This window comes from Symsagittifera roscoffensis, chromosome 9, assembly GCF_963678635.1.
Source record: "Symsagittifera roscoffensis chromosome 9, txSymRosc1.1, whole genome shotgun sequence".
Taxonomy (NCBI): Eukaryota; Metazoa; Xenacoelomorpha; order Acoela; family Convolutidae; genus Symsagittifera; species Symsagittifera roscoffensis.
In genome coordinates, this window is record NC_087070.1 from 37,700,114 (window position 1) to 37,720,648 (window position 20,535).

A 20,535-nucleotide genomic window follows, 5' to 3' on the forward strand; every position below is an offset into this window, starting at 1 on the left:
AAACTTAGAAACTTTGGTTGCAAGTCAAATATCTTATTAAAATTTATCCCGAGGCTTTGATGTTTTTCAGATGAAAAGTTGATGTTTCCAAAATTGCTTTTTTAAAATTCAAAGTTTGTATGAAGAAAAAAGAATTTCACCGAGCTGAGTACAAATGTTCTGTCACTTTGCTAGGAAAGTCGGAGAAAGAACAATGAGCAGAAATAAATTGAAGAAAGTTAAGATAACTCCATAATTTACGTTTTCTGCTTTTCTTTTTCAACTGAGCAGAGAGAATATTGCATGTTTCTGTAGGCTGTTTTTGGCTAATATTTTTTTCATTTTAATTAAAGGAACACAAGACTGCTCGCATATCAAGGTAAAACCTGAAAGCTCCAACTGCTCTTTTACTGGTCTCAAATAGGTTTTAGAAAAGAAAATTTAACAAATTGAAAATGTTGGTTTTAATTATAGAGTATTAACTGTTAAACGTTGCGTTCTGCAAGTAATAAACGAGACCACCTTGCATCAGTTCAAATTAGAGTGTAGATAAAATCTTTAAGCATGTCATAGATACAACCTTCAAAGCGCGCATAATTCAAAATATGGCTAAAAAACCATTTGCAAACTGCAAGAAATTCACTAAAAACTATCACAGGTAATTATCGTTTTACATCGAAACTAAGGCAAAATTAAACATTTATTACTTGATAGTTTTTTTGGTTGTCAACTTAGTCTAACTTATGACACTTTGACTTTAGCTGACATTTTGTTATTTTTTTATCCGAAGGATTTTATGTTTTGGACGTTATGTTTTCCAAGGATTTTATACTGTTCAATCGAGTTATGTAAACAGAGAAAAAAAAACCTTTTTATCCTTTGTCAATGATTAACTAATAATCTTTGGTGTTCAAACAACTCATACAAAAAGAAATTTTAATAATATATGATTTGTTTTGAGGCGTAGAAAATGTTTCAATCGAAGAAATTGTTTTTGTTCTGTTTCATCGAAAAACATTGAATAAAATTTTAACTGTAGACTCTGTATGGATTATAATTGGATTTTTTGGCTTAAAAAAATAAAACCGGAGACAAAATGATTAGGTATGTTATTCAGTTAGTTTTCGTGTTAATAGTTGGCCTAAAAAACATTGAGTTTAACTATTGTTGAAATTTTTGCATCAAAATTGAATTGTTCAAAATTGAGTTTTTTAATTATCTGTAGTTTGCCAAAGATAATTGGGTCTAGAGGGTTGATACTGAATGGAACATTTGGAATTTTTTTTTGCAAACTTTTAAATTTTCATACCATGGGAGTCCTTAGATGGGCAAAACTAAAACAGGATTTCTTTCAACTCAATAGTATAAGATAAAAATTTTCCCCTCGATTGAATTTTGTTCTCTGTAGCTTTGATACAGATTTTTTTTTTATTACAAAATTTTGCTCAAGCTTCAAAACAAAACAAAGAGTAATCTATTTTGTTGAGGTTTTGATAGATTTTACTGTCTGGCAAAAAAAAATTGTTTTAATTGAAATTTTCGATATTAAAATTGATATATCTTCCTCCGCATAATCCCATTTAATCTATTTTAAATCGATTTATAAATCTAAATGGGCGACAGTAAATCAGTTTTTCATATAATTTACTATCCGTATAAGAATCGATTCAAATCGATTTCAATCCCAGGTTTGTCAGTGCGGAAATGCTTGATAGAATCTACATTATCTTGTGGACATGATGTTACTTCAATTAGTTGTGTTAACCAGAGATGTTAACCAGAGAAAGCAAAAAAATACTACTTTCCTTTTTACTAACTCCTCCCAAAATCATGAATCAATATTTTGAAATCAGAATTCTTAAGGATGCATTGTCAAGGATGCTCTGCTTACTTATTATCGACCAAAACAAAATCTTAGCCGTCGAATGAAATTAAAAGCAAAAGACATTTCTCGATTATATTTTCATTTTACATTCCAATTAAATTGAAAGCAAGGTGCGGGAACCCAAAAATTTATTAAAGGCGATGCTGATTTTCCAAACAATTTGAAAGTTTTATCAATTAATTTTTATGTTGAATAAATTACTTTAGTTTAATTTTTTGAAAAAAATAAAAAGGCCCTATTTGGCCATAATCAACCAGCATTTTTAACAAAAGTATGCCTTGAGTGCCCAGAATGAAGCTTTTGGTTTGTTTTAGCTGCTAATTTTTGACCAAAAAATGGCATCGCAAAAGTCTAGTAGTTATTGTCTAGTAAAAACTACCAAACTACCAATTGAACCATTTTCAGAACAAAAGGAAACGGCTGGAAAACTGCTAATGATTTAGTCCCATTTATTCTCCCTGATAACAATGTTTCAAACAAAAAACGTTTTGTTTATGCATCATGAATTGGCTTTAGTAATTTACAAGGTCTTAGATTAAAACAGCAGGGAAAATACAGGGTTTTTGTTATGATTTTTTCTTTGAATAGATTAAATACGAAGGTGGCAAAAAGCTCAGGAAGCTTTTTGTTTCAGCGTCTTTTGAATGTTTGAATTTTAATTTTTAATCTGAGATTAACTGGTTTTTTTTTTGTTAGAGCGTCCACTAACCTGGAGATTTTGATTGGTTCAGCAACTAATAATTTTTTTCATCAATGACCCACAACCTTGGGCATAAATTCGCGCTAAAACTAGGCACCGATTCAATTATAGCGAAAAAAGAAGCCATGTTTTAAAAAAAATTTGGGAACTTCATTTTTATTTTTATTTCTTTTTGTTTCATTTTTATTGTTAAAACCCAGAAAAGTTTTTGTCTGCTCTTATCTATTTTTAAATGAAAGTCGATTATCAAAAAAACAGATTCCTGGCAGATTTTTTGACACCCATTCTAGGTTTCAGTGTTTGAGTCAAAATCAAAGTATACTATTTCTGGGTATAATTTTTTTGAATTTAAAGTGCTCTTTTATATGCATATGTCCAATGACTAAATGCAATCAAAATCTACTGAACAATTTTTCCACAGTGAATTGATTCAAGCTTGAGTTGAAAAAATCTCATAAATCCTCATGTTTATAGGACCCAGAACATCAAGGTGCAGAATGAAGGCCGCTACAGTCGCGTTAACGGGTTGCATGCTTGGCAAAAGAGGGTAGGACTCTGTACGAAATTTAGAGCTGGCTATCTCCGCTAAGCGGCGACACCCAACGGCTACGCTAAATTGGAAGTCAGCTCAAGTAATTTTCGACCAATTGAAAACATTTGGATTCATCCAAATCCTTTTCTTGGGACCAATCGGACCAGTTGTCAATTTTTGGACAAATGAATACGCACGAGCGCAAGCGTTTTTGGGATCTCGTTGACTATTTCTCCGTCCATGGTACCTTGTAACGAATAACCTTTTTATTAAGAAAGAATTGAAAACATAAGCCAAGAAAAACATTGTACCATGTTATGGATTTTCGCTTTTTGCAAAAGGGGAAAATACTTTACAACATCCCTTAATAGTTAAAGTTTTTGTTACTAGAAAGATTTCAAGTCATGCTGAGGAAGATTTTAGAAACAAATGAAACAATTTTTTTTTAATTAATTTTTTTTTCTATTTGTTCGAAAACTGAAAAACTTTTGAATTGCCAAAATTTTGCAAAAATTTATCCCCCAACACCCTATATAAAGTACAAAATGAAAAGATTTGAAAAGATTTGAAAAGACTATATAAAGTGTGATAAAATAATTAAAAGAACAAAGTGCTTGCTTCAATTCGAAATGATTTATAATTTGCCGCTTAAGAAATTATGTCACAAATTATGTCGCGCGTCAAATATCCTTTTTTAGTCTATGCCAAACTTAATCGAGGCAAAGTTAGTTGGTGCCGGTAAGTCGTCAATAAGCTGCAAAAGATATCATTTTGATTAAAACTTTCCAAACTGTTGTTCTTGCGTGGGTGTGTACTATTTGGTTCTGTGCCTTTTCACATTTTTCTTGAGAAATTATTTTTGATTAATACAAGCAAAACAAAACAATGGAAGTAATGCGACACAGAAAAAAACTGTGATTTCTATTTCAAAAAAAGAAAACGAGTTCTTCTACTGTATCAAGAGACCAGATTATGTAACCAAATTTAATTTTCCTTGGCAGCAGTTGTCCCAATTTAAATTCAAGGCAGTTTGATCAAAGAGTGAGAGATTGATTTGTCAAACTTCCCTGATTTTCAATTTTAAAGTATTTGCTTTTCATGCGACAGACAGCACTACAATTGCTTGTTCTTTGTTCACTTATGAGGTCTTTGACCATTTTTTATTTCACGCTTTTTATATTTTTTCTTACAATTTCTTTCTGTTATTGTTGACTTTTTATATTGTTAAATACGGTTTGGTGTCAATGAGTTGTGTCTTTTCTCCTAAAGAATCACTTCTTTCAATACTTTATTGAAATTGCTAACTGACATACTGCATTGTTAAGATCTTATAATTTCAGTGAGAAGTTTTAGAGCCTCATATAGATGTAGGTCGAACAAGGAACATACTTTTTTTTTTGCTTTTTAGTTCTTATTTCTTCAATTTTTTCCGCCTAAAAATTTTGGAGAAAACACTATGCTGGAGAAAACATTGTTTGGATTTAATATGGTGATCTTTTCTTCTCAATGGGTTTTAAATTTTTGGTCAATGATTACCCCTAAGTATTTGACATATTGGTTTTTTTGGGAAAATGATTACTCCATTTGATTTGGAAGAACTTTTTTTCCCGCTGCTGGCTACCATAAATTGAGTTTTCCTGTATTCAGTGTCATTTTTTTACTGCCATCTATTTTTATATAACTGTGTAACATTGCTTTTTTGGTATTTTTACTCAATTGTTTATGTGTTTTGAGGAACTTGAGTCGTGTCTCTTCATCTAAAAATTATCATTGAAGTTGTAAATTCAGCTGACGTTGTAGAATATTTAACATGGTGATATTTGCAGTGCAAATCAAAAGAGCATACTGATAAATGGGTTTTTTATCTTGAATTTTTATCAAGAAACAACTTTTTTTACCAGAAATTTTTCTTTCAGACTGTAGCAATTTTCAGACAGTTGGAATAATCTGAAAGCGTTGTTCACAATTTCATTGAAGATATCACTAAGTATTGTGAAAACTACTGGGTTGAATATTTTGTATATAGTTCCATTATAATCTTCTCATTTTTGTTTCTATCTTTCATCAAATCCTTCTCGACTGTCAAAATCAAAAAGCAACATTGAACTTGAGAGTGTTTTCACTTTTGAAAAGTCAAAGGTTCCGTTAAATATTTTAACCAGTTCTGGACCAAATGACACGATAAATTCGGTTTGATTTTCAGCGATTTTTGTGTTTTTATCTGTTATGTTCTCAGATGTTTGTTTCTGAGAAAGAGTTTCGTTTACTGATTCAACTCTCTAATTGCTCTTTTTTGCATTCGATTTGAAATCATTGGTGTTGAGGAATATGTTTGGCCGATTTTTTTTATCTTCATGATCTCAATGAGTATCAGCTGAAATTATTGGGTTAATGCAGTGAATGGCAGAATGAGCAAATATATGGGGCATGTTTGGGCATGTTTGTCACGTTTGTATTGGGGAAAACTTTTTTGCTGCATGCTTTCCAGACAAGACATTGGCTGTAATATACATAATTTTTATTTTATGTTTTTTTCTAAAGTAAGTGCGTTGCAATGTTTTCGAATGCTCTTTCTGGTGTGATTTTTGCTTCATCATAGTCGTTTGATCGTAAAGACAATTTTTTATTTTTTCTTTACATGGGCATCCAAAAGTTTTCTTACGAAAAAAGGTGAAAAATAACCCTTTCCAGTTGAATCATGTGAGAGTTTAATTTTCTTTGAATGAAAAAGGAGCCCTAGTATAATTTAAAAAATACATATAGCTGCAGAGATTTTTTTGATACATGAATACGCCTACCCAAAAATCAATTAATTGATCTTTTATGTGGGGAAGATTTAATGCAAGCAAAAATAAAATGACTTGCAGTCGATGTTGGTTAAGGCTTAAGATAAAAAAGTCTAGTTTTTTTTTAATGTCCAACAGCCTTTATCATATATGTCTGACAGTTCTAACTTCATAGCAAAAATTGTCGGTTTCTGAACTATCGATTGTCATTGTATTGTAACCAATTGGATTAGAAATTCTTGATTTTTGTGTGTGCAAAAATGGTATAGGAATAATCTTTTTGATTACAGATCTATATGTCTGCTGCGAGCTACTGCTCGATTTGTGTTGGGTTTGATGTTGATAAATAGAAAATTTTCGTCGTTTGGGTTTAGTTAATTAACATTGTGACTATTTAAGTGACTATTTTGACTGTTTTGAGAGTGTAACTACAAAATCATAATGGTTATTGAAAAAACTGATAATGCTTTATAACATATTTTCTCTTCAAAAAGTACAAAAGAGAAGTTTGTTTTGGTTTATCGCAAACTGTTTCCCGAGTAAAAAGCAAGTTTTGGCTCAGTTACAGGAGATGGGCAATCTTGCATATGGGAGTTTTTTTTCTTGGAGTACTATTGTATGTAGTATTGGTTTTCAAACCATTTTCGCATAATTGAAAAGTTCTACTTCTGATAATGGCAGTCCCTGAAAAATTCGACAAGCGCTGTTGCCTAGTTTTTTTTATCTAAGGGTATTGTGTAGCGTACATTTCCAAAAAATTCGTGTGTCGATTGATTTCTTGTATACGCATGGTTTTTGTCGTTTTTGGTTGCATTTGGCTTTGTTATATCAATGAACGAATTGAGTCTTTTTCAGTTTTTGTAGCAGCTAATGTTCATCTTTATCTCTTTCTGTAATCATCTTGAAACATTTTTTTTCATACTGCGTTTTAGAAGTGGGTTTGAATTTGTACAGATCTTGTCGATTTCTGGATAAACTTGTAAATCGGTTATTCTACTTTGTATTTCCTCTCAATTTTCAAATGAGTGTTTATAAAATTTTGAATTTCTTTGGTCTTTTTTGTCAAATGGATCTGATTTTATAGATTTTTTGGGTATTTTTTCTATGGGTGAAACTGAAAGCTATAAATTAAAAAATTTTGAAATCAAATTTTAATTTCAGTTTACTTTTTTAGGAAAATCGTGCCCTAAATTTTTGTTTGAAGCTTGTTTTTACCAACCGGGCAGGGCAGGGCAGGGCCGGGCCGGGCCGATCCCGGGCTTCAAAGTCAGGTCCGGTTCGAACTCTGCTTTTTAGCAGTGTATTTTTTGTGACAGTGCTATTGTGAGTTTTCATGCTTTGCGTGTTGTTGGGCGTGGCTTATAGTAATACGGAAAAAGTGACTAAGTTGACTCTGGTCCTCATTGGCGTTGTTTTTTTTTATTTCATTGCATTTAAAGTACAAATTTCTGTTTTTTTTTTTTCATTAGACTGACAATGGGTTGAAGAACTACGACCGCATCAGTTTTTGAATTGGGATCAAACTTAATTGTGGTTGAAGAGATGATGTTCACAAAATCGTCTAATGAACTATGGTAAAATCAAAATTGAAGTGTACGTTTTTCAATTTTGACCCAGTGTTTTAATTTTTTTTTGTCCTTTTTGTCTGTTGTTTTAACAATTTTTGTCGTAAGAGTGATATTTTGTGTTGTTGACAATCGAAAAAGATTCTTTTATGATATAGAGGCAAGTTCTTTCAATAAAGTTTAGTTTATTAGTTCTGTCTGGAGACCTGCCAGCTGACATTGTGACCTCTATTTCATGTGGCGTATACTGAAGCAATTGTGTGCAGATGATTTGAAGTTATTGAGGCATACAGTTGCCATAATAATTGAAACTACCAAAGCATCCATTTGCACGCCTAAGCCATGAAGAAGGTGGAGGGAGAAACCCACGAAAAATTGTATCGTTTTGGGACGCACGAACACGATATCCATCCACCTTTATTCCATCACAGAAAAATGAATCAGACTAGTTTGCATAGATTGTTTTAAAAGATTTTTTCAAAACTCAGTAAATTGTTTGTCAAGTTAAACAATGTGTTCTTGCAGTGCAATTATTGCAATAGGATTTTTCATTTGTATCTGTTGAGAGTCATGCATTATTTTGGAGATAAAAAACTCAAATAACAATTTTATATCAAACAAAAATAATATGGTGCTTTTTGGTTTTGAAAAACTTTCCCAAATTGGTCAAATTAGTATGAGGTCGAAATTCGACTGAATAAAAAAACCACCCCAAGCATGAATTTTCCGCACTTTCTTCGAACAGAATTGAATATACTTTGATTTGCTTTTCAATGATCAAAATTAATTATGAGAGTCTGCCTCAAAATGATATCCGCGTCATAAACAAAAGTTTATTGTCCCATCAGTGATTATAAATAAGGGAAAAGCGGAAAGCGAATTGATTGGGCGTTGAAAACAGAGGAGGCAATCAAAAGTTGAGCGGATAAAATTTGGCAGGCCAAATTCAGATCTTTATTTTCTGAATTTAATCTTGATGGCATCTATATAAAACAGCATGACACAGAGACTTTTTACGGTAAACACGGGCGGGCATATAATTGATTACAAATTCAAATTTGCCCAAGTTCACAAAAATGTGACTGTTTTGGTACGTTCAATTAATAAAACAGCTGCAATAGTTCAATTATAGAGGTCGAAAATTCAAAAACTTTCGACCTCTTTAACTTGAACTTGATAGATTATTATTCAGTCAGTATTATCTAAAGTGAAGTGTAAAAATGAGGCACTAGAGTCGTTCCCATTTTCTCGCCAATTTGATCCCATGAAATCTCAAAAACCTCTTCTCGATGTTTCGACGACAAAATTTAGTTTGGATCCGCTGGTCTTTATATTTATATCAAGTCAAATTTGAGCGTCAACAGAATGAGTAAATCTAAGGGACAGAAAGTCAATATTGTACACGTTTTTGAGTACGTGGCACTTTTAAGAATGCTCGAATGTAAAAAATTTTAAGGTTTTAACAATAAGCAGGTAGTGTCCATCCAAAACATGTGTCACTTTGTAAGTTCTAAGAATATTTGAACTGAAAATTGACATTTTATAAGCGCATCTCAAATCAAAAGCATGATGCTGCCGAAAGTCCTCTCGGAAAAATCAAGATTCGGCCAGCCAAAAATGGAAGTCATTACACAGCGCCAAGTTGCTAGGACGCCAATTTTCTGTAAAAGGCGTTACCTCGGTCTAACTATCCCTTATGATGAAGGTGCTGAAAGCTCCTGAATAACTTGAGTTTGACTGAACGGATTGTTATCGCACTGTAACGAATGTCAGTAGTTATAGCAATGATAAAGATAGAAATTTTAAAAAAATTTTCCGACTTTCGATGAAATCCGGATTATTTACGATTGGGTTGGTTTTTCTCGTTCAGTCAATTTTCGCTGATCCAAATCATACTTTTAAACGAAAATTGTTGATACACTCATGGAGATATCAACTCGCTGAGTTCCAATGTAAAAAGAAATTTTGACCCCGATCATTTCTTTTGCTTCCGTCTGAAATTGCCAATTTGGCCATGTACTGAACTAATTTATGCGCGCTGTAAAGACTTTAATTATGATGTCGAAAGTCTAATGCGATTTATTCATGCGCTGCGGATTATCCCGCGTAACAAAATCGTGCCAAAACGAATTGAAACAAGCTGATTGATCGCAATAAAAAAGGCACACATCAATTTGTCCAAAATTAATGGGTTTAAAATGTATCGTTACCAACAACTATTTGATAAAGATCAAGGGGCAATCGAAACATTCAGGGCTTCGTGAAAGAAAGTGACGGAATACGTGTGCTCGGGTTGGCTTTTTCTCCAGATAAATTTCGACTTTTTAACTAGTAATTTTTGACGGAGTTCTTATATTCTTCGAGATTATTGTGGTCTCAATCTCAAATAACAAAAAAACATTCCATCTGAAATAATATATTTTTTGTAAAGTTATAGGAGTTTAAAGATTGCCAAATGGCCAATTTGGGAAATAAACACAAGACATATTAAGTGCTATTACCAAATAAGTTGAGATTTAATACACCATATATTTCAGCAAGGAGTTGGGACATTCAGGGTTTCTACCTAAGACTAGCATCATAATTTGGTGTTTTTTTTATTAAAAAAGAATTGACGGCAATTTTTTCAACTGTAATTAAAAAAATTTCGACTGTAATATAAAAAATTCTTTTGACCTGGACTTGACATTAATCAGATAAAAACCAATACATGGGTAATGTATAACAGGGAAAAAAATATATTGGCTCATCTAATTCGGAAACTGGTCATGCGAACTTACGCGTCAGTTTTTTGTGCTGCGCTTAATTGCTCGTAGTCGGGTAAAAGTTTCACTTTCTTAACTAAGGTTTCCTTACTGTGTAGTTTTCTAAAGTTATATGCAATGGTAGTCCAGTAAGCATCTTTTATTACACTCTTCACGATATACAGCGGCAAACTAGATTATCTGCCAATCGGGAGCATAGTTTCAAACTTTCTGCCAGGCGGGAGCATAGTTTCACTGATTTCTTTAAAGTTAACAGCGTTTTAGTATTGATCCGGAAATCTTCATATTGCCAAGCGTGAATGCTTGCACTGGAATAAAGAGTGAATTGCATCGCTGCTCGAAAAAAAATTTCATAGTTTCAACACTTATTTCTAATTCTAAAGTGTTTTTACACATGCAGAGGGGTGTGTTGTACTACAAAATCATCTTTTTTTTTCAGTTAAGTCGCATAAATTAGTGCCACTTTCTCAAAATGCCACTTTTCAAGTAAGTAATTATCTAAGTAAGTAGTTTCTAAGTAAGTAGTTTTCAAGTAGTTTCTATGTAAGTAATTATCATATAAGTGGCTGGTTTTTTTCACAGCAAATGCACATAGAGAAACTGTTAAGGCAATGGACTCAAAATCTGCGGGTAGTCGATGGCGAATATCCGAGAACGATTTAGAATTAGAAATAACTTGAAACGAACACTTTTTTCGCGCAACTAATGACTAGGCCACCTCGACTTGTAAAGGTTTTAACTGAACAGGATTGCCGCTTTGAAAATAACCATTCGACTGGTAACATTTCGACTTTTTAACTAGTAATTTTTGACGGAGTTCTTATATTCTTCGTGATTATTGTGGTCTCAATCTCAAATAACAAAAAAACATTCCATCTGAAATAATATATTTTTTGTAAAGTTATAGGAGTTTAAAGATTGCCAAATGGCCAATTTGGGAAATAAACACAAGACATATTAAGTGCTATTACCAAATAAGTTGAGATTTAATACACCATATATTTCAGCAAGGAGTTGGGACATTCAGGGTTTCTACCTAAGACTAGCATCATAATTTGGTGTTTTTTTTATTAAAAAAGAATTGACGGCAATTTTTTCAACTGTAATTAAAAAAATTTCGACTGTAATATAAAAAATTCTTTTGACCTGGACTTGACATTAATCAGATAAGAATTGACGGCAATTTTTTCAACTGTAATTAAAAAAATTTCGACTGTAATATAAAAAATTCTTTTGACCTGGACTTGACATTAATCAGATAAAAACCAATACATGGGTAATGTATAACAGGGAAAAAAATATATTGGCTCATCTAATTCGGAAACTGGTCATGCGAACTTACGCGTCAGTTTTTTGTGCTGCGCTTAATTGCTCGTAGTCGGGTAAAAGTTTCACTTTCTTAACTAAGGTTTCCTTACTGTGTAGTTTTCTAAAGTTATATGCAATGGTAGTCCAGTAAGCATCTTTTATTACACTCTTCACGATATACAGCGGCAAACTAGATTATCTGCCAATCGGGAGCATAGTTTCAAACTTTCTGCCAGGCGGGAGCATAGTTTCACTGATTTCTTTAAAGTTAACAGCGTTTTAGTATTGATCCGGAAATCTTCATATTGCCAAGCGTGAATGCTTGCACTGGAATAAAGAGTGAATTGCATCGCTGCTCGAAAAAAAATTTCATAGTTTCAACACTTATTTCTAATTCTAAAGTGTTTTTACACATGCAGAGGGGTGTGTTGTACTACAAAATCATCTTTTTTTTTCAGTTAAGTCGCATAAATTAGTGCCACTTTCTCAAAATGCCACTTTTCAAGTAAGTAATTATCTAAGTAAGTAGTTTCTAAGTAAGTAGTTTTCAAGTAGTTTCTATGTAAGTAATTATCATATAAGTGGCTGGTTTTTTTCACAGCAAATGCACATAGAGAAACTGTTAAGGCAATGGACTCAAAATCTGCGGGTAGTCGATGGCGAATATCCGAGAACGATTTAGAATTAGAAATAACTTGAAACGAACACTTTTTTCGCGCAACTAATGACTAGGCCACCTCGACTTGTAAAGGTTTTAACTGAACAGGATTGCCGCTTTGAAAATAACCATTCGACTGGTAACATTATCTACATTATCGGCAAATGGGAACGAATTTCAATTCGGCTGGTTAAAACTGCAGCTTCGTGAAGGCCATATACGTACTACCTTAAAAGTGCTTTAACTACTCGCCGAATACTTTAATAATGATGGAACAGCACCAATTATTATCCTACATATAAAAATGATCCTAACTTTTGACATAGACAGTCTTTAAATTAAAATTTATCCCAATTTACTTCATAGTTTGTTGGAGATGAACTAAGGGCCTTCGGAACTTTCTCGGCGTTGTCCTGATATACGAGCAGTCTTGTTGTATACGAACTGTATACGAATATATTATTTAAAAAACACTAGGAATGTCTGCTCAATTCTGAATGTGAAAAAAATAACCGATTTTTCATGCATATAAAAGAAATACATGAAAAACAAAAAAGTATGACAAGTATTGTGCCAATTATCGAAAAAGCAGACTAGCAATCTTCCACTAATTTTTAAATCTTCATTTTGTTCCGAACACTTGAAAAATGAAAAAAAAAGTCCTTGTATTCGGATGTGATCCAATTTTGTTTTGTTTATTTGTTTTCCACGCAAAATCCTCCACCAAAAATCATCGGAGTGAGTTGAGCAATATATCATTTTGAAACCCTTTTAATCGTGACTCGAATGACACTAAACATTTTTCCAAAAATTTTCCCTGTTGAGAAAAACCGGATTGATATTTTTAATTTTTCGACTAATTCTGAGTGAGCGAGCAGGCTTACATGAGCTTATTTTAATAGCTTAAAAGCTTACAATTGTCTATTTTGAGCGGTAAAAACTGGTTATGCTCAACTAAAATTAATTTATTTGAGTTTTTTGTTCCTTTTAGAAGTAAAACCGTGAAAAAACTTCGAAATTTTGCTTCATTTTTTTTCTGTTTTTCAAGTCAGTTTTCTACAACAACGTTTTCCAGTCTGCTTGTTTTACTATAACTGAAAAAAATGCCCAAGTTCTAAATTTCGTTCAGATGTTTAATCACACTACGCAGAGAAAAAACGACTATATAATTAGAAAAAAAAATTTATGGTATTTTTTAAAACTCTGGTCGGAACATTCTGTGCTACTTGCTCAGCAACCGGTTATCCTTGTTTTCCCCTTTTGTTTTTATTTAATTGTTTATTTCCAAACGGATTTTTTCCTGGATAATGCTTCATCATGGGTCAAAACGACAGCTCTAAAAAAACAAGAAAAACACTTGCGTTCTTACGATCAGGCTCAAAAAAATTTCGCCGTTTTTTTTGCTTATAGAAGGTAAGATTTTGTGTATGCAAGTGTGGATGAATTTTTTTTTTCAAAATTGCGAGCAACTGGCTTACGTAAAATCCAAAAGTATATACACATAACTTCAAATGCAATTTTTTTCGAAAAAGGTTGATATTGTACTTTTATAAAGTTTCTATGTTTGCTAAAAAGTTTATGGAGGTCAATCCGGGTATACAACAGTTTTCGTGAGTCAGTACTGATTTACTCAGTGAAGTCGAAAGGGTTAAGCAACCTTTCCATTATTATGATGTATTTCAAGAAACAAAAAAGTTGATTCCAAGCATTGGCTGGTCTAATCATTCAAACTTTGCATCTGGTGTAAACAAGGTTTTGATGTTTGAAAAAAAGCATAATATGGAAAATCTCTAAAAAGTAAGTAACTCAAAAACGTTTCATTGGTTGCGTTGCCTTATTACGATTTAAAGTTTGCAGTTCCGCAGTGGAAGTTGATCACCTTTATGACGTTTTTTTTTCATAAGAGAAACGATTAATCAAGAATCGAACATTATCTTTTTGAAAAATGACGTGTTAAAACCTCGTTAAAAAGGTACCAGATTCTTGCTCTGAAACAAACTGATCGTGTTGGAATATATTAATGAGTGTTTATCAGGAAAACTTGACATTGAAACATTTGATTTAATTATCTGGTTTTTTCAGAGAAAAACCTTCGGCGATGATTTAGTAGTCAAATTCAAATAAAAAAATTTCATTACGAGGCCAAACTGTGCATTTTGTAAATTTTAATTTGAACAAAATTGCAACATGCTTAAAGCTGTCTCCGGATTCCAGAGACATACAGCCACAAAATTGTGCGCCTATCCAGTGCACAGTTTAGCCTCGTAATGGTTGCTGACCTATGTTGCCGAGAACTTCTGCAGTTGCGGCCGTGAACGCGCTGCCGAAATCTTCAGGGAGTTGTGTAGACATCATAGAAGCGAGACAAATTATGATATCACCAATTGTTATACTCATTAGGTAAACATCGGTCGCGTTTTTAGGAAAACTCATGATTAAAAGAAAGAGCACAAGAATATTTAGTAGGGATCCAAAACTAAGGACAAACAGAAGTGCTCGATTGATCCATACAGAACTATTGATTAATATGTCCATAAGAGTGTTGCAATTTGAAGTCATAATGCCAAGTTCATGGTCAGTTATTGCTTCTGAGGATATTTTCATGTAATCGGGAAAGTAAATAAAACAAAATTCCGAAAATGGAAGATTACTCGTGTTGTAATAGGATAAATTGCCAACTTTTTCGGGAAAGTTCAACCCGTCCCCACCCATGATCACAAAAATATGCAAGTTTGTACTGTACGATGGTAAGAGTAGGTAATAAAGAGTTTTTCAGGATGTCAATTGAAAATATGAAAAGTCCAATTCAAGAATAATACGCAAAAATCAATCAAATTTTGATTTATCAGAATACTATAATCGGAGTATTATAAAATACATGGTCAAAAATCGACTACAAATCTAAGAACTTCCAATTAAGCTCTGATTTTGATTTTAAAACTTGATTCCTCTGGTATTTTTGATGTAACAAGAAATCACGATACAAAAAAGCTCGATGCTAAAGAAAATGCGCAAAACTTTGCTTAAATACAAGATAGTTTTTGATCAAAAGAGATTTTGTTATCCAAAGGAACAGTAAACGTTGGAATTTATTAAAATACAGACTAAATCAGTATTTTGATAGATATTCTCTTTAGAGGCAACATCCATTAAGCTGTAATTAAAAGTAAAAGACTTGATTTGATTCTATTGATTTTAAAGGAGATTTATTGAATAGATAGGAAGCGGCGCCGGAAATAAGAAATCAAAAAATGCTCTTTTCTAATTGAAAAGAAGACCCTGAATAAAAAATAACAAATGTCAGGTAGGAAATGACAATTATTATTTGCTTGCTTCAAAACAGCAGCCTTTGAGGATAAATAAAGAGACTCCTTGGAAATGAACCTCTCTGATTCGGCATTTACTTAAAAAAATGAGTGTTGAAGAAAACGGAAAAAAAGACCAATGAGAGCAGGCATATAAATTTTTTTCCTGGTTAGTTCGCGCTTTTAATAAAATTGAAACCAAGTTCAAGTTTCAAATGATTACTTGAAAAGCATCTGTAAAAATAATAGCTGGAAAAATCTAAAGAGTATGAACTAAATAACTTTTTAACTAACGTCTTTAGGCCGCTAACTTTTTTTTTCTTCCAGGAAAAAAGTTTAATGCTCGGTCGTCTATGAAGTAACCACTTAAGATATATTAAATGCCTTCTAAAAAGGTACGAGAACGCCTTAATTAATTCAATTAATTTATTAATTAATTTTTAAAGCCTCCCGGGTTGACCAAAACTTAAATCTTATAACTTTTCTAATAAAAAAATTACAACTTCTTACAAAATTCGGCTCTAAGAATCTGCGATTAAAAGATTTTTTCCTATAAAAAAGTTGTATAAAGGAGAAAAAAATTGTTAAAAAAATATACGGCTATGCTTATGAAAAATAGTTTATGTTAGGTGAATAAACTGTTAAATACATGAGTTCGACGACTCCACCGCATCCTTAAAACAACTGAGTTTTTAAATATCGCGACTAAATTTTCGAAATTATATTAATTTTTCAACTAAGCCGCGATAAGTGTTCGGCAATGTCTCTCTGACGCACTTTCGTATCCTGTAAGACTCGGGCTAAGAAACCTGCTACAACATCTGTAAATTTTCGGCAATTCTAAACAGATTAACATAAAATAAAAATATCTGAAAAATAAGATAATTTTTTTCCAGTTATAAGGAATTCAAAACGTTCTCAACCATCTCAAAAATCTCCAAGCCTAATCGGAAAAGGGGTAATTTCAAGGCCTTTTGTCTCTCTTAGAAAATCTATTTTTAGCTTCTTAACTTTCGCGCCATATGACGTCATTACTTTAAGCGCTGACCTCCTCCACCCCCAAAAAAGCAAAAAGGGGTGCATGTTTTACGACCGGTCGAAATAGTTCCCCGGTGCTCGTCGTGACTACGGCGGATCGGGCGATTTTTGTCGTATAAACTAAGGGTTTAAATACAAGCCAAGGAGTATCAACCCCTTGGGCTGTGTTCATCAACAAATCAAACCAAATCTACTCTCGGAGTCCTTTACTGCGTTTATTCAGGGTTGGCACATAATCTCAAAGCCAACGACTCCAAATTGCGTTGGCGTAGCTTTGCGCTCGTGCATATTGCTTTCAATGGTCGAAGTGTTCCTGGAGAGAAAGAGAAGTGAAGCAAGTACCGTTTCGACTTAAAAAAAGTGATTGGGAGTTAACACCTCAAAGCCACCGGGACTTGCACATACTGTTTTTATAGGGCGAGCGTTCAGCGATTGTTCTACGAGACAAAAAAATGTTTCAAGAACTTCTGGAGTGAGCTTTCTAATTCTTTAATGCGCTGAAACTCTCTTACAACACCGAATGAGACGTTCCCATGATCCAATGTGATGTGATGCTGCCGGAATATCATTTTTCGCCAGCTCTGCAGGTGCTTTTTTGTTCCACGACTGAAAACAATTCAAGAGTTTTTTCTCGGTTCGCACAATTTTGGTACCATTATTGGACCAAATGACTGATGGAGTGCCGCGACGGGCAATGAGTCTTTCGGTTCCCATTACACATGATCTCGTGTCCATGAATGAAACAATCTCAAAATGTATAGCCCTTGTGGTCATACAGGTGAAGCAGCTAAAAAAGGAAACACCATTGCTTCTCAGAACTTCTCCGATTTGAGACGTAAAAAGGTCCAAACTAATCAGCACCACATTTTGCGAAGGGAGGCTGGCGGTGACCAAGCCTTTCGACAGGAAAATGTACCATCGTAGGTGCGACAGTTTTGGCTTTGCGCTTCCTACATGTAACGCAGTGGACTTCAACGAATTTCAATGAAGATCACAAATTTCAAGTAAAAGTCTGCTTGCAAATAGTCTAAGATATGGTGCTGATAACGATAGTGAATATCACTTACAAACTCGAGAATATGACTTCCATCGAAGATTAGTGGGTGTTTTGTGTCATATTCGGTTTTTCACTAGGCGGCAAATTTGCCATGTTGAATGAATGAGGCATGCAGGATCAATAAACGGTGCCTACTGAGCGTTACGGCTAGAATTATCTACGGTTTGTTGCTGGACAGGAGTAGATTTTCCGCCTAAAATGAAACCTTTTGGGAAAGCAACAAAAATCGTTGTTTTGCGGTTTCTAATTCAACTGATCCGATTATTCCCCTGACTTCAGTGCGGTAGTGCCAGTTTTTGGACGCTGTCTGAGCATGAACGCAGCCACTCGCTGGAGTCTAGCAAAAGAGCTGCACTCTTGCTAATCAAATAAAATGGTTGTTTTTGTTTTTGTACATTTCCAACAAAAATAGGCCTGCTTTAAGCCCTCCTTAAGGTGACACGCGAGACATGTAAGGCGGGCGGATTTTTTAAATTATTCTATGCTCGGCTTGAAAAGCCACTCGCCATTTTTCAGTTGACTTGGCCGGTTCTCCCAGCTGCTCGCTTTTAAGGGCTCCGCTAAGATTCCTCTGGTTCGTGTATCAGCATGGTTGTCTCGTATAAAAGTGGGTTGCTTATTATACGAGTTTAACCACTGGAGCAAAGTGTTGCTGTCAGTCCATATGAACATGTTCGACACAGGACTGGCTATAGCTTTGTGGATATCTTCCGTCAAGCGCGTAGCGAGTAATCTGGCCTGCAATTCAAGCTTCTGGATCAAAAGCGGTTTCATGGGCGCGATCTTTGTTTTCTCAAAGACAAAAAAACTTGTGTTTTCAGTGAAGCTTTCACATGGTTGCGAAGAAAGCTAGAGAACAAAAAAGATTCTGAGCTGTCACTGAATAATTTGTAATTCAATACATACAATTGATGCGTTGAAGTAGCCGCTCTTTATACCCTTTTTCCTAAAGATGGTAAGCCAGGCAAGAAATTTTGTTTTGATATCAATGGGTAGCTCATCATCCCATTGTTGGCCGTGAAAGCGCTAGATTTCTTTCAAAAAAATTGCGCTAGGTTCCTGGTTGACACCACAACTTACCAGCAGAGTGTTTTCGATATAGTCTCTTTTCAGACAAAGAACATGTGAGATCTTATATCCAATTTTATAAACTTTTTTGTTCATTGCTGCGGAGCGCTCTCTGGCGGGCTTAACTTAATTTTAATTTTAGTTACGTTACCTATAAACTTGGCTAAACAAAGTCTGAACGCTGCCTGAGAGAAAATCACCTGATTATTCAAGGCAGTCCGTTGTAATGCATAACTTGCACACGTTGGCAAATCTCTTGCAGCAAAGGTATGTCTGGTGTACTGGTGTACAATCAAATCGGCTGTGAGGTACTCGCATCTCAGATAACGAAGGGAAAGTTGGCCTTTTGAAGGGACACCGAGTTGTAAAACATCTCTTCGGTAATTTGTAAAACAACCCTTCGAGTTGTAGAACATCAGAAGATACGGCAAAATGATGCTGACAAAAGCGGAGGAGAACAAATACAGGTTTTGCAGTTGGTCGGGTCCTACAAGCAACGATTTGTTCAAGGACATACAACAGAACTTGGACGCTACGTTAAGGACACGCCTAACTTTACCAGGTTTATTTGTGTTCATCACTGGATGTCGAAGAAGACACCAATTGCGTATGCTGCGATTTGAAACATGATGTGGAGGAACGTGAACCACGTATCCCTTACTCAAATCCTCTTCAGCAGTTTTTGAGTATTAATTTCGTAAGTAAAGATCTCTTGCAAGGCGTTTTTCCAATGATTTTATCTGAACCAAAGACGAATAGTAGTTGTCTGGCAAGATGACAGTTTCTGCTGCACAGAGCATACCTACAGCGTATCTTGATCCATCATGGATGATGGATGAATCAAGTCTTTAAGCCGCCTTCTCGTTCGCGGCATGGGAGTCGACCTGTTTGTAGGCCTCATTTGACTCTATCTTATAACTGCATTTTAAATTACCGGCTACATCGGTGTCGTCTGTTTTGTACTTGAATTAAGTGGAAAAGAAACCGGTAGATTTCGGCATTGGACAGCTCAAGGCCCAGCGTATTGGAAGGCGAATAGCGACGGGCGAAGTTTACGGATAGGCTTCTTTTATAAATTCTCTCCATGCCTAATTGCATGGAAAGAGTCGTGACCAATAATTAAATATACGTCGGTTTTACTCTAAGCAATTGGTTTAATTGCTACAAGCTACGAATACTTGCTCTGTAAGGCAGGGATATTGAAAGTTTCGTTTTTGACAAATGCGGTTCATTCAAATATGTACTTGTTTCATTCCAACAATAGTCGTTGTTTTAATACCGTTTACTATGAGATCCAAATCTCCAGAAAGAATTAGACGGTTGACTTGTTTGCCGATATCCAGGAATGACTAGATGCTAAGTCACACAATGTTGAGCTTGCTAGCTTGAGTTTGGTATGCTCTTGCTGAAAAATTTTCTACCAGCGTTTGTGTTCGCTTTATCCGAGCCCCACTTAGTTCCTGTTTGACCAGTGAGGGGGCTTGCGTGGCTGGCAGTTTTGTCATTACTTCGACTACGATAAACACGTTCAGCTTCATGGAGATATACACCCTTGTAAGCCCTTGCACCCTCGTACCATGGAGATGTACACCCTTGTAAGCAGGAGAAGCACGACTTGTTTTCGACAGCGAGTTTTGCTAGATATGTGAGGGTTTTCTTTTTTACATGAGCACTTCCACAAAGCATGCTAGCCCTTGCTGACGAGACAAGATGCATACTCAACTGTTTTTTTTACTTCAGTTGTCGAGGCAAGAACTCTCGTTACAGCTGTAGTTTTGGATGGTTCAATGACCTTGGGTTTTCCAGGCATATTTTTCACTCGCTGGTGCTTGCTCAATTAACGAATTATCAAAAACAATTAGGTTCAAGCGTGACCAATTAAGTTTCAC

The 20,535-nt window shown here is 34.4% G+C and overlaps 3 protein-coding genes across 3 annotated transcripts in view; 1 reads left to right on the top strand and 2 right to left on the bottom strand.

The window, feature by feature from the left end:
* The window catches only part of LOC134854370 (uncharacterized), a 62,853-nt gene extending 47,934 nt beyond the window's left edge, over positions 1-14,919 (bottom strand). Inside the window, exon 1 of the mRNA XM_063870593.1 lies at positions 14,458-14,919. Coding sequence (XP_063726663.1) covers positions 14,458-14,890 — 433 coding nt within the window. The 5' untranslated portion in view covers positions 14,891-14,919. The remainder of the gene's footprint in view (positions 1-14,457) is intronic.
* LOC134853894 (CCR4-NOT transcription complex subunit 7-like) overlaps positions 1-20,535 on the bottom strand; it is a 219,398-nt gene that overhangs the window by 124,584 nt on the left and 74,279 nt on the right. The window lies entirely within an intron of this gene.
* Positions 1-20,535, top strand: part of LOC134853897 (small ribosomal subunit protein uS11m-like) — a 227,657-nt gene that overhangs the window by 102,124 nt on the left and 104,998 nt on the right. The gene's annotated exons all lie outside the window — the stretch shown is intronic.